Source organism: Schistosoma mansoni (genome assembly GCF_000237925.1).
Source record: "Schistosoma mansoni, WGS project CABG00000000 data, chromosome 3 unplaced supercontig 0141, strain Puerto Rico, whole genome shotgun sequence".
NCBI classification, from domain to species: domain Eukaryota; kingdom Metazoa; phylum Platyhelminthes; class Trematoda; order Strigeidida; family Schistosomatidae; genus Schistosoma; species Schistosoma mansoni.
The window spans coordinates 61,983-76,416 of record NW_017386011.1 but is presented as its reverse complement, the minus strand read 5'-3'; the positions used below and the strand labels follow the sequence as shown (position 1 = coordinate 76,416).

Below are 14,434 nucleotides of genomic sequence, written 5' to 3'. Positions count from 1 at the left end.
CCTCATTCACTAAAAAAGCTGGTTGTCTTGGTTCCGCGTCATGCCAACTTAGTAATATCTCTGCTTCCTACCTGAAGTTATCAGTGATGCTACACACATAAACTCATTAGACGTAAGTTTCATCTGTTCCATCCACTCATAATAACAAACAATTGGGCATTGAAAGTCCCGTACTGAAACCAAATAATGCGCTGCTAATTCAAAAGGATGGCTAATAGTTTGTTAAGATTTGTCGCTCATAACATTTTGAATCCCTTTGGACATAGTACGACGTCGCTGTTCTAGGTAAATCATTCTTCTGGTTGGACTTTTCTGTTATGAAGTAAGTATTGAGTGGGTGTGTTATTTTTGCATAAGTCTTGTGCTCTGTTTACCATAATTTTCCGATCACTTCATATTTATAGATAAAATGTTCATAATACCTTTAATATCCACTTCCTTAGAGTCAACCTTGTCATCCTGAAGGAAGGATCACATTTAGTGCTGACTCGTCTGATTTTCAATACAACATTTCCGAAACGAGGATAGACGTAAAATGCTAACAGCCACATATGATTGACCTATGGTTGTATTGAACTATGTAACTACTGCACAACGGTAGTATCTACCTTTTATTGAGATGGTTAGCTGCTCCCTGTCCCAATCTCTGAATCATACTCACGTATGAGATCTCTGGTAGAGTTGGTGTAGGTTATAGGTGAGTAATCCAACCCTCGTCCTCAAACTATGGTATCTGACTGTGCGCCGCACTATCTTGATATTCCTATTTTTCGGCTCAGTCTCGTAGAACTGGTTAGTGTAACCCAGGAGTTTCAACGACACCACCAGCTCAACAATATGCAGATCTCACTACCGTATGTTGTTTTACGCTATTTACAATAGCCAGTGATACTAATTTAACTGTATCCGGTGCCAAATCTTGTTGCAATCCATGGTTTTTACATGCCTGCTTCAATTTTAAGCGCAGCTATAACCACCATATTTTGTCTAAAAACGTAGACGATACTGGGTGCTAGGAGTTTTAACAACATTCGCATTCCGTATATCTTAACCTTAAGTATTTCACCCAGAAGACCTATATGACTAAGATCAAAAGTCAGTAGGTACTGTGATCAATACCATCTACTCCTATGTTCTTTTAAACTCACTATCACATTATCCTATATTCCACTTATGTACTGACTCGGAGGAAAGTGAAACGAAAGTTTTGTAGTGCGATTTGTAGAGTAAATACAATTAAACTATGTGCTTGCGAACTTCAGACATCGTTGTGCTCCCATTGAAAAACTAAGTCATAGGTAATTTTATATTGCGATGCCTACGTATAGCCTAATGTCATCTTTTATGAAGTGGTACTTTTCATAATATTTACCAATCTAAACTTCGATGCATTCAGTAGCAAAACAAGTTATGCTACGAGTAACTAACACAAAATTTGACTTCACTGAGTAGCGCATCGTTTCAATCTATTACATTCAATACAATGACATCTTGGTTCCTCTTCCACTTTTGTGAAAGCCTCATAAGTCGAATTATCGTGTTCCAGGATGGTAAGAGAAATCACCTAAGTAAAAACAAGACAAGACAGTAGTGACTGTAGTGTTGGGATACCCTTACAACAAAACATTGTAATAAGTTTACTGTACATGGATAAACTTTGGTTTCCTATATTTCGTTTTTTTTTCACTATTGATCTGTATGTATTACCGATCCTAACCAAGTAACGTCCATTTACGCTCATGGGTTTAATCAATAAATAATGACCTCATAAAGCAGTCAGTCATTTTCTATGATTGTTTTGCGGTAAATGTTTTTTTCTCGAAAACTATATTAACCAAATGAAAAATGTATCGTGTAAACTCACTAACATGCTTTATTAAACAAGTATGTCTAATGATTATCGTTTGGTGTAACTCATTTTTAAAATGTGGTTTTGTAGTATGTACACTATCTACACTCTGTATCTCATAGTTTACCAGAATTTATTGTCATGCACATCATCCTAACAAGTAAAATTGGTGTCTTATAATTAAGTCTTCTTCATAGTTTTTTTTTCATTACAGCCCCTTATCGCAGCAACATAGTGTAGCTAGTATCGGAAGCTTGTTGGGCAATTTGCCTTTACAAGGTGATTCAAGTTTACAACAAAAAACGCCACTTATCCCTGGGGGTTCAGTCAATCTTAACTTACATGCGTCTGACAATGCCGCCAGCATTCCGAGTAGAACACCTTGTACTCCGCTCACTTTATCTACACCGTTGCAAGACCGAGATGGTGCAATCCCAGTACCTCAATTACAGTAAGTTCAGTCAATTACAATGCATGTAATGATCCCGAAAAAATTTGTCCTCTAGTTCTACAACAAGTAACCTGAAACTTATGATGGTATACATGTATGTACGAATTATTCGCTAATTAGAGTAGTTGTAGTAGTCATCACATTCCGTCCATAATTATGTACTGACCTCAAAATAATATCCCCTGTTGACCTATTTTATCTACAATATACTCCTACTGACAACTGAGATCGATGTATATATGTACGTTTCTTAATCGTAAACATTTAACCAGTTGATCAATAGTTCTGTTTTCTGAAACTTGGTCGATTGGTATCTTGAGATTAGTTTCTGAAGAAATTATCTGTTTAACTATTTCAGTTATCCTTTTTATCTAATTAGATTGGTTATTTCATGGTTTATTATTCATTTATTTAAACACATAAATATTGGTACAAGGGGGAACCAGATATATATGTGCCACACAAGTTTCACTTGATTTGTGTGAGGGCTGTGATACTTCCCAGGTGCCCAAACTGAAGCAGGTGGTTTCCTAAGGGAGCCACACCACCAGTCCTTGACCTAAAAATCTAATCGACAAGACAGTGAAGTATCGAAAAGTGATGCAGTCCCATGGTAGCCGGTGACCGACGATAGATTCATATGCCATTAGTTTGGAATCAGGGTTTTCCAACTCCCCTAGGTGAACTTTCCGTGTCCACCGACCCGGTTAAAGCGCCGGACTTTCGCTTTTCGTCTTCTCAATTTCGTAAACAACACCCGTGGTGCGAGAAGGCAGTGAGTAGGACTTCCCTGTCAGAGACTATGTACGCGTGGCTATGTGAGAGCATTTGGAGAGGGAGAGCGGACTCTCGGCCGTACTAGGGTATTTGTGGGCGGTTATCTCATAATATTCGTATAGATTTTACATTTTATTGTACTATATTCCTATTATGGCCAACTTAAATGTCATGTTCCGATCTGCTCAGTGACTTGAAATGATGAGTAAAAATATTTGTCAAATCGACATTGAAAATCAATCAATAGCGAACAACTTTGTTGTCGTTTCTCCAAGTTCATTATAACCCATAATCTGTAATCTTATGATTTAAATATAGTCTGTTAAAATATAAAACACATCATTGAGACAATCTTATTAATACGTAAATTGTTCAGAATCATTTGCCATGGCGCAGTGTATTCACTCTTTGTATTTTCTTAGATCCTGAGTCCTGAAATTTGCTTAAAATATTTTCTTTCGTACTACGCCAAATGTTTTCTTACACTGATACTGTTACCACTCATAGAGTTGTGATAATTTTATCTCGCTGTGCCAATGCGATGTTGGAACTTGAGACAACGCACATGCATGTCAGATTCCTATATTGAATATGACTGAGATGAAATATATATTATTTCAAAAGTAGAACAACAAAGTTGCCTAAATATAAAAAGTGTTCGGGGTAGATAATAATGATAATAATAAGTACTTAATTGCAATTGGTTTTCAATCGTCATATCCAAAATTCTAAACTGGTGTTTCCAGCTAATTCACATATTTGGTGCTAAGGGTATGCTTTATCCATACAACTTCAATATAAGTAAATGATTTCATTAATTCTTTTTACACTTTGTTCTGACTGTATTATTTACTAGAAAAATGGATAATAGACGAGATCAGTCGTCTGTAGTTTAGATTCTTTGAACATTTGTTCATGATGAAACTTGTTCTTAAAACTAACCCGCGGATTTTTTTCCCTATTAAGTTGTCGGTAATTTGATCTCTTTATGGCCAATTAAGTATTATTTTCCATCAATATTGATACATTTCCATCTTAGTTAATTAGTTTTTACTTGTTCTTTGTTTTCAAATAAGGAATATTGTATGTACAGTATATTTAGGATGTAAATTAAATCTGAAGAATATAGCACTTAGTGCTCGAAATGCTGAATACAATCCAAAACGTTTTGCTGCAGTTATAATGCGCATACGTGAACCTCGGACAACTGCTTTGATTTTTTCTTCTGGTAAAATGGTGTGTACAGGTGCAAAAAGTGAAGAGCAAGCAAGACTAGCTGCAAGAAAATATGCTCGTATTATTCAAAGGCTTGGGTTTGAAGTAATTCTGTCATTATATTATATACTGTATGCAGTGTTTTTTACTATCCGTTTAGATTTATTTATTTAACTTACATGCAATCAAGTACAACTGATCACCATATATAGGATGTACCATTAAAAATATGTAATTCTCAAATTGAACTAGATGGTCTTCGTAGAAGGATAATCCCTGAACCTCTGAGGTTTATTCCACAAAGCAGATATGAGGGATTCCCCGACAGTTTGTTAACGCTTGGTCGCATAAAATCATTTCGAGGAGTAAAGTGAACTCTTCTCACCCTCAGTTGTACTAGGGCGTTTGAGAGCAACTTATTACATTTCTACATATTTGGATTTTATTGGAAGTTGAGTAGATGTGTTATAAAATCACTCGTGTTCGATTCGTTTTTTCTGCCTGGCTGTGAAAAATGATGTTTAAAAATTGTGGCTTATCAAAGATCCTGTAGAACCATTGCTTTTGCATAGTAAAACCATTAACGAAATAATACTAAGGTTATTTATTATTCATTTATTTGAACACATAAATATTGGTACAAAGGGGCACCGAATACGTATGCACCACACAAGTCATGTGATTTGTGTATGGGCTGTGATACTGCCCGGGTGCCCAAACCGCAACAGGTGGTTCCCTTAGGGAGCCACACCACTAGTCCTTGACCTAAAGATCTGATCGACAAGGCAGTGGAGCATCGTGAGGAGATGCAGTTCCATGATAGCCGGTGACCAACGATTGATTCATACTCCATTTGTTCCCTTAGGATACTGTACCCCATGTGCACCATTGGTTTGTAATCAGGGTTTTCCAACTTCCTTAGGTGGACTAACTGTGTCCACGAACTCATTTAAAGCGCTAGACATTCGCTTTTCGACCTCTGAATTTCGTAAACAACACCCGTAGTGCGAGAAGGCAGTGACTAGGACTTCCTTGATAGTGGCCTTATGTGTGTGGCATTTGGAGGGGTAGAGCTAACTATCCCCACCGTCGGCATTTGGGGTAATAGTACGGTTAAACGTAGAGCATTAATTAGAAAATGATTTGTTGGAAAGCTTGTAAACCATCTTCCTGGCTGGTTAAGCTTGTGTTGTACACACTCAACCACAACTCACTCCGAGGTACTATGTTGGCTAGCATAGAAGGTGTATCTGGAAAAGACTAGATGCCATCAAACTGAGATGTGGTAAGCGTGACGTGATTTATACTCTAGTAAAATAACTTCCACAGGGTTTATGTAACTTGATACGATTTATTTTATCTGTATGGACTAGACTGTCTGAATATCAAACATTGAAATTAATAAGTCCTATTTGAACTGTATATCATGAAAACATTTTGAATTTTTAGTAATATGACTAGTTGCATCGAATATTTTCTGTATTATCCTTTGCTAATTAGTTGTAGGTTAATAATCCTGCTAACCGATTAAATGGAATGAACTAGGAAACTAGTAAAGTGAATCAACTGTAGTCTGCAATTAGTTCACAATCCCAAGTGATATTGAAGCTACTCACGAGTAATTTAGTGGTGAAAATGGTAGTTTCATTTCGTCATCCATTCATGCCCTTTTTTATCTGACTTTGAACTATGTTTCTCACATAATCCTTGTACTTGTCTTACTCTATAAAGTTTGCATCATGACAATATTCAACTATAATTTATATCCGTTTATAATGTAAGTAATATGTTTCAGGCTCATTTCAAAGAGTTCAAAATTCAAAATATGGTTGGTTCGTGTGATGTCCGCTTTCATATACGTCTTGAAGGTTTAGTATTGTCACAAGGTCAATTTGCAACGTAAGTTTTTAAGTTTTTTTTCTTCTTTACTTAATAAGAAAGGTTTTTTTGTGGCAACCCAAAGAACAATAGCTGAACTAGTAACTAAGCCTGTTTCAGAGTGTTTGCTGAAACATTTAGTATTTTTCCGTCAACAAGAAACTAGACAATTTTCGCATCTGCAACTGTACCAAGTTTCTTCTCTATAATAGAATATTTACTACTACTATATATAGTTTGCACTACATAATATAGAGATAACTTATTGAAGAAATCGGTTAAGGGGAATGCAAACAAAAAAATCAGTGAACAATAGTGGTACATAATGGGAGATATAGTTCGGCTAAAATAACAATCAAGAGACTTCTTTCTAATAACGAAGCTCATCTCACTCTTGTGAGAAATTCAAGTGAAAATAACATCACGATCCCTACTGACTCCTATTTCAAAATGTCTGGTAACTCCTCAAGCCATTGAGTTGCACCATCTCTAGGAACTAAACCAGAGAGGGAATCATACTGGATCGGTAGGTTCACTCACATTTCTTTGGTACTACTAACAATAGCTAGTTCGACCAAATGGAGATATAGTGTTCTCAGGTTGAACGCGTATATGGTAACTCGCATTAATATCTTTTATCTACCATACCAAATGTTCTAAAGTAGTTTATGTCATGTTTTTCTTTGTAGTGTATTAACACAGTACATTTCGATATTATCTCATATAGATTGTTCTTTTCAAATTTTAGCTATGAGCCAGAATTATTCCCTGGGTTAATTTATCGTATGACTAAACCAAAGATAGTCCTACTAGTCTTTGTTTCTGGGAAGATTGTTCTAACAGGTGAGAGGAAATGAATTTATTTCAGTATTATATAAAATAACTCACTGGTATTACGTGTCATTATTATTACTACTAGCATTCATGAATTTATTAATCCAAATGAATTCGGCAAGTATGATTTGAAGATATGTTAATCTCCAGCTGAAATCATTGGTAGATAAGAAGAACCACATATGGCTTTAACGTTACCATATAAGTAAAAGAATTAGTATGCTAACTGCACTAAATTTTAAATCATACAAATCCTTAGTATTGCCATAGACATCGTTGTTTGATACTATTTTTAAAAAAGATTGGTAACGTATCATCAATCTGTTTAATAAAACTCTAATTCAGATTTCTCATATTTTACGTAGGCGATTATTTTTAATCGGATTTCGAGTTTGTGTGGTATGGTAGACTAAGGAGCCAGTTGTTGTTTCAGATCGGCGTGGTCATCCACTATCCTACATGAAATCTATACCATAAAATTAGGACTTGCGCTGGGGAGGATAAAGTCAAACCATCGTGTCAGAACCCAGTCATCCGCTTTCTCAACTTCAACAATTTACTTCAAACAAATTTATTCCAGTGCAACCCATCATTATTTACTCTGATCGGAGGTACACACTCACTTAACTTATAGCCAGGGGAAGCCAAACAAAAATGTGGCATCAGTGCATAAAGTCAGTGACTTCCAATCTGTGTTTTCATAGATACAGATATCTGATTGGGGTGGGTATACTTACTGTGACCAATGAATAAAATCTCAGGAGATATAGCACAGATTATCCTTTTTCACTCTCAGATTGTGAATGTCAAAATTATCTTGTGACTTATTCCGCGAATCACCTTCAGCACTAATTCTTTGTACTACCGCCGGTGCTAATTTGGTATTCATCTTTCGAAGTTTATGTGATGTAGGGACTTGGGCCAAAAATGCCCCAGGTTTCACAAGCTTAGGACTGATTGACAACCCACAATAATACTTCAGATGAATGTGATAACAAGCGTCAATATTTTATCAAAACCCATAGTGTTCGTGCCTAAACTTAGCCATTTGGTGCTTCATAATTTCCAGTCATCATAGTTTCAGGATTGTTCTGTTATAAATATAGTAATTAAGACAGACAAAGTTATAGAAACGGATGATAGTTTTTATCAGCCTCGTGATCATCAACTCAACACAATCACTGAGTAATTGTAGTTGTATTTCGTGACTACTCACCAACCACGTTGTCAACATTAGTTCACTTAATTTAGTTTTATCCTATTTAATTCAGGATAGGAAAAAGCTAAATAAAGAGGAATGTTTGACCTTAGTTTGAATAGCGCTGAATGACCAAGTTTTACTAATAACTCATTGCTAGCTACAGATTTGTGTACTTGGTTTTGACCCACTTCAAGTCAAAGGCCTAATGATAATACTCGACTATCCAGACCTAATTAATTAGGGGTGTGGTCAAAACTGTGGTTGGAGGTCGAACACCGTAATCACTGAACCACCGCACCACTGATCATGTGCATATTCACATACAAGTTCTTATTTCTTAAGCTGAGATGGTTAAAATGGATTTTGAAACCTGCAATTCAGTGGATACAGGCTAAATACTTTCATCACTAAGCCCCATATCTCTTAGTTGTACGTTTATCATATACACGGTAACCCAGGGAAAATCAGGGGGCGAGAATGAAGTTATTTTTTAACCACCCCTTGCATCCTACAGCTATCAGTGGCATAGCGACATCGGAAATCACGCTTAGAATATTAATGATGAGATCCACAACTTTATTAGCCAATCCCATGACTATCTTACAAAACTGAATCAGCGGATAATTGTCTATAAAACTACTAACATTATATTTATTTTATTTTTTTGTTTATTATCCTATGTAGGAGCAAAGGTTCGTGAAGAAATTTATGAAGCTTTTAATAACATCTATCCAATTTTGAAAAATTTTAAAAAATCTGATAAAGATCCTAGAGCCCTCACATCGTCATCAAATTATATGCATCCATTAACTTGAACTAAATATAAATAACCAATTGTTTTTTTCTCCACGTTATTTTTTACTGCTTTTCTTACTAAGGATTAAAACAAACCGACATCATAAGATACTTTTTCTCAGTTTTTACCAATTGAATTAGTCATGCTAACAGCATTAAAAACTATGTAAATCTCTATGAAACAACAAGCTGTATATTCCTCGAAATCCATGAATTATTTGAGCACTCTTTACACATTAAGATTTTCTGCTCGTCCCTCACTATTTTTCCAAGTGTATCTTTATTATCTGTTGACATTTAATTTTTGACGTCAATAGTTTTTAGGAATTGTATTTGCTGTCGTTGTGTATATTATAAAACTAGTTGTTTTATTTATTTATTTGAACATATAAATATTGGTACAAAGGGGCACCGAATATATATACGCCACACAAGTCACGTGATTTGTGTGTGGGCTGTGACATTGCCCAAGTGCCCAGACCGAAGCAGGTGGTTTCCTTAGGAAGCCACACTCGCAGTCTTTGACCTAAAGATCTGATCTACAAAGCGGTGGAGTATCGTGAGGAGATGCAGTCCCATGGTAGCCAGTGATCAACGATTGATTCATATGCCATTTGTTCCCTCAGGATACTGGAGCTCATGTGCACCATTGGTTTGGAATCAGGGTTTTCCAACTTCCCTAGGTGGACTCACTGTGTCCACCAACCCGGTTAAAGCGCCAGGCATTCGCTTTTCCTTTGAATTTGGTGAACAACACTCTTGCCGCGAGAAGACAGTGGGTAGGACTTCCTTGTTAGTGTGTGGTATTTGGAGAGGTAGAGCTGACTTCCTCCACTCTCGGCTGTACCAGGGCAATGTATGGTTTCTAAACAGTTTGTTAGATTAGACGTCTTACTTAATCTTACATGTTTTTTACACCCTTTAGTACAGTTCGAAGTCTGCATCAACTGTTACACTGTACTAGTTCCCAACAATAATACTAATAAGACATAATCAAACTACTTTTAATTGATACCCCTAGCCAGCCAAGTACATTTTCATGTACTTGATCATGAACCGCACAGTGAGAGCTCGTTATGTTATATAGTTTTACAAGTCAAAGTTAGTGTAACAAGACTCAGACTCGTAGCCTAAAGATTAGGAATCATGTTGTGGAACTAACAACCATTCCGATATAATGATAATTATAAGGAAAACAGTGAGGTGGTTTCAATGTGTTCGTTAAAGATCCTATTATTTCTAATGATGCTACCCTACTTGTAGCGTCATTATTGAAGAAAAAAGGTATTACAAAATGACTGAAGATGTTGTCTACGCAGTCAGTCATTAACAATGTAAGATCTATCAAGAACAAACATTGCTTCGACCTGAGACATTCCATATCAGCAGACAGTCGGTACTGCATAAGGATAAGGGTCAAGGAAACGTACTAATGAATGTTGACCACGTAGGCCAGCAAATGATCATTTGGTGGTTAACGAAATCTAGACATAAGTTTAGGAAACCGCCTTAGCTTCTGCCAACTATCTGAACTTGTGACAAAAGGGAGATATTAATTTGTCGACCAACTGGTGTTTTGTCTTTGGCATCATGGCTGTAAAGTCCACTGAGTTCACAGTTTAGTGTTATTTTGACCCTAGGTGTCTTCTAAGGGTTGCTTGCGTATGTCCGAAAGACCAGCTGGGGATCACCGGCATTAGTGGCTAAATACTAGGCCCTTTAAAATCATGCTAGGAGCTTAAGAGATGGTCAGATTGACACAACCCGCTCTAGCATTCTTAAATAGATCGACTTCATCAGGTGGGCCACCGCTAGTTCTTGCAACTGCAAGATACATTATCTTATCGACTGCTTCCGACAGTTTAGCGCAAAACGTGTGGGTACAAAGCCCATTATTGTAATAACACTTATCGTTTGGGTGCAAAATACATACCATAGGGATACGTCGGAAGAAAACTAGGGATAGCACCAGCTAATGATGTCACTAGCCATTGGTCTGAGTCAAACCTGCAGGTTCCGACCATTTAGCCTAGCTATGCGTGGCTAGCAGGCTCTAGGCGTGGAGCGATAAAGTCACGGATCAACCCACACTATATTCTCTAATCTTTGTTATGTGGACGTGGGTTTTAAGACACTTGTTAGATGCTGTGTTTACACAAACCCAAAGCCAGTACCCTTTGATCCAAACATTTAACACACCATCGAGTAGCATGGAAAATACATTATTTCTAGAAAAGTACAGGAGCTCGGTCTCGTGCGAACTTCACTAGGTTGCAGATACCCCCGTCTTACGAGTCTTCAATTATACAAAACCCACCCCGGACTCCACTGCTTATTACACAACAAATATACTCAAGCTCGTGACAACCCTATCACAAAGCAACTCGAAATTGTGAACCCTCACTACTGGATTCTCCAGTGAATTTATCACTATTATTGATACTTCTGTTATCCAGACTTCCCTAATAGTGATTTTATTATATCATTGGGGTAGTTTTGCCCCAATAGCTATGGTCAACGCACAACTGCCATTATAGTTCTCACTTTTCAAATTGCTCATATAAGACGCTTAAGTTAATTTACTGATTTTCGTTACCATCCAAATGAACCAACAAAGAACACTAACAACAATCAGGCTGACGGCGTACACCAAGTGTCTGATCTATGGTCAGGACAATTCCTAGCAAACAGAATATTATAGCTAAATGGTTGAGATTATCACATCAACTGCAGTAGCATAGACATCAAACTGGACCCACAACCATGTTTAAGGAGAATCCCAGACATAACATACTCTAGGGTGTATGAAACGCAGTAGTTCAGAAAACATACATTCGGTACGCGCAATTCCATACACTTTTGGTTAGCCCTTAACAGTTGGACTACTGAGCGCCAAAACGACAGTTGCAGTCAAGTGACCAGAATTTCTATAACCGACTAACGAGAATGAATAAAGCTAACTTGGTGATGAGTTTTACACTAGATTGAAGAAACGATTTGAGATATGATAACGGCAATCTATGAGGACCAGATAGACAGACCTACGTTCTGTTGTGTAAATAAAGACCATGACGAACCACGTTATACAGAGCACAACAGATTGATAAGACCCACAAGCAGTCAACGAATATCGGCACAAACGATCCCAATGATGATCAAAACATAATTACCATATAAGTGTTTATTAGGAATTAGGACTCAATAGTTTCCTCTGTATACTTATTTTTGTCTTGTCCAGCAAGTTTTCCAGCAGCTTTGCGTTCCAGTAATGAACGACGATCTTTATCCAACTTTAATTTGTGTATCACAACCTAGAGAATATGAAAATAGAATTAACACTTACATTAGATGGGTGGATGCCGATAGGCGCATATGCTCCATTCATTTTACGACATTGTAGCCTCTCGATGTGGATTACATATTTCTTCCGGTAAACACGGATGACCTTTGCGGGGTTGCAATCCTTTCGCTCACCTCGAACAATCTGTACTTCATCTCCTTTGCGGATGGGCATACTCCGAACTTTGTATTTAGATCGAAGCTCTTTCGATAGAGGAGCGCTCATCAGCCGCCGACGAATGTGAGAAGGGGCGTTGAAGTAACGTTTACGGGTTTTACGACGCGAGCTACTAACAAGCTTATTAAACTTCATCTCCCACTACCAGTCACGCTCGACAACAAAAATACCCGCGTCGAAGTATTAGCAGTTTCAGTCTTCAGTTCAATTAACAATGTCCTGATTCGACCTGTTATTGATCAAATAAGTAAAAATTTGGCGGGATGACTGAGGACTGTGCTTTTCTATTGTTATATACTCAAGTATTGTGACCGACCATCACATGGAATGGTCGATGGTTGTCCAATCATTTGACCCACGATTATTCACTGAAGAACTGAAATTCTACCTGAAAACGATTAATAATGGGGTTAAGTTTCAGTTTTCAGATTCAGTTTGGAAAGGACAGGAGGCTTGATGGCCTGTGTTAGTCCTGGCAATGATGGTCTCTCAGCTGATCCAACTTTTGAAGAAGTCGACGGATGGAGCCTCAACCACGTGCTGTGGTAATGTATTCCACTCGTTGATGATTCGATGTGAAAGTCGGTAGTCAGCTGACAAGTAATTCGTTCTGGGCTTGTGAACTTTTTTGGAGTGTACTCGTAGATTTTCTGTTTTGTATGACAAGAAAAATGAGGGCATATCAGGTGCAAATTTGTCATTAAGCAATTTGAAAACTGTAATCAAGTCGCTTCTGATTCTTCTATATGACAGCGGAAATAGGTTTAGCTTGGTCAGTCTAGTACCATACGGGAGCTTCGCTATTCCGGGAACCAGCCTAGTTGCTGTTCTTTGAACCCTTTCCAAGAGTTCACTGTCTTTTTTTAGGCAGGGGCTAGCTGCTTGTATTCAGTAATCAAGTTTAGGGCGTACGAACACTGTATACAAAGTCAGAAACGTTTTGACGTCGAGATGACTAAAAGCCCTGCGTATGGACCATAAAGTCCTAAAACCTTTGGCGGCTATTGCACGGCAGTGTGCAGTAGTCTTTAAGTCTTGACTAACGATGACGCCTAAGTCATTGTGTGCCTGGACAATAGTCAGCTCAGTGTTATTCATCGTGTATGTATTTGTACCCTGGTGGCCAATATGCATCACAATACACTTGGAAGTGTTTATCGGTAATTGCCAGGTTTGGGACCATTCAGATAATCTCTCTAGGTCATTTTGAAGTTCTAAGTTATCGCCCAAGTGTTTATCGGTAATTTCCAGGTTTGGGACCATTCAGATAATCTCTCTAGGTCATTTTGAAGTTCTAAGTTATCGCCCTTGCTTTGTATCGCTCTCCATATCTTGACATCGTCAGCATAGAGTAAGACCAATGACGATAGACAACTTGGAGTTCACCCTTACTCTTTGTTGACGCCCAACTAGGAAGTCTTTTATCCACATCAATAGACTGTCTCCAATCCCGACATTCCTTAGCTTATATAACAGCCGGTTATGCGGAACTTTGTTGAAAGCTTTTCTGAAATTGATGTAAGCTACGTCTATAGGTAACTTTTGGTCCTTAAGAGCGCACCAGCTTTCACGAGCGACTAATAAGTTTGTGAGACAAGAGTAACCTGTTCTAAAACCATGCTGCTTTTCGGAGAGGAGCCGGTTTTCATCGAGATACTTTAACAGCTCCTTCCGAATAATCTTTTCTAAGATTTTAACAACCACACTAGTTAGGCTAATTGGTCGGTAATTCTCAGGCTTATGTTTTGTACCTGTTTTGAAGACTGGACTTACTATGGCGTTCTTCCAGTCTTTTGGTAGACGACCCTGGGTTACGGATAGATTAAAACATACACTTAAAGGGTTCGCAACAAAGTTAGCTAATTCCTTTAGTAACCTAGGATGCAGTTCATCGGGTCCAGTGGATTTACCTATGTC

At 37.6% G+C, this 14,434-nt stretch overlaps 2 protein-coding genes across 2 annotated transcripts; one reads left to right on the top strand and one right to left on the bottom strand.

Moving 5' to 3' along the window:
• The first annotated feature begins 209 nt into the window (after window positions 1–209).
• Smp_098950 (TATA-box binding protein, putative) lies at window positions 210–9,370 on the top strand. Its single transcript, XM_018791223.1, has 6 exons — window positions 210–322; window positions 2,064–2,300; window positions 4,154–4,397; window positions 6,088–6,191; window positions 6,919–7,013; window positions 8,890–9,370. The coding sequence occupies exons 1-6, from the start codon at window positions 318–320 to the stop codon at window positions 9,018–9,020; spliced, it is 816 nt and encodes a 271-aa protein (XP_018645560.1). The 5' UTR covers window positions 210–317; the 3' UTR covers window positions 9,021–9,370.
• A 2,796-nt stretch (window positions 9,371–12,166) lies between these two features.
• On the bottom strand, window positions 12,167–12,868 carry Smp_098960 (60S ribosomal protein L26, putative). The gene is made up of 2 exons (XM_018791222.1): window positions 12,344–12,868; window positions 12,167–12,311 (listed from the first exon to the last, which is right to left on the bottom strand). Exons 1-2 carry the CDS (start codon window positions 12,650–12,652, stop codon window positions 12,192–12,194), a joined length of 429 nt encoding a protein of 142 aa, XP_018645559.1. The 5' UTR covers window positions 12,653–12,868; the 3' UTR covers window positions 12,167–12,191.
• Window positions 12,869–14,434: the final 1,566 nt, after the last annotated feature.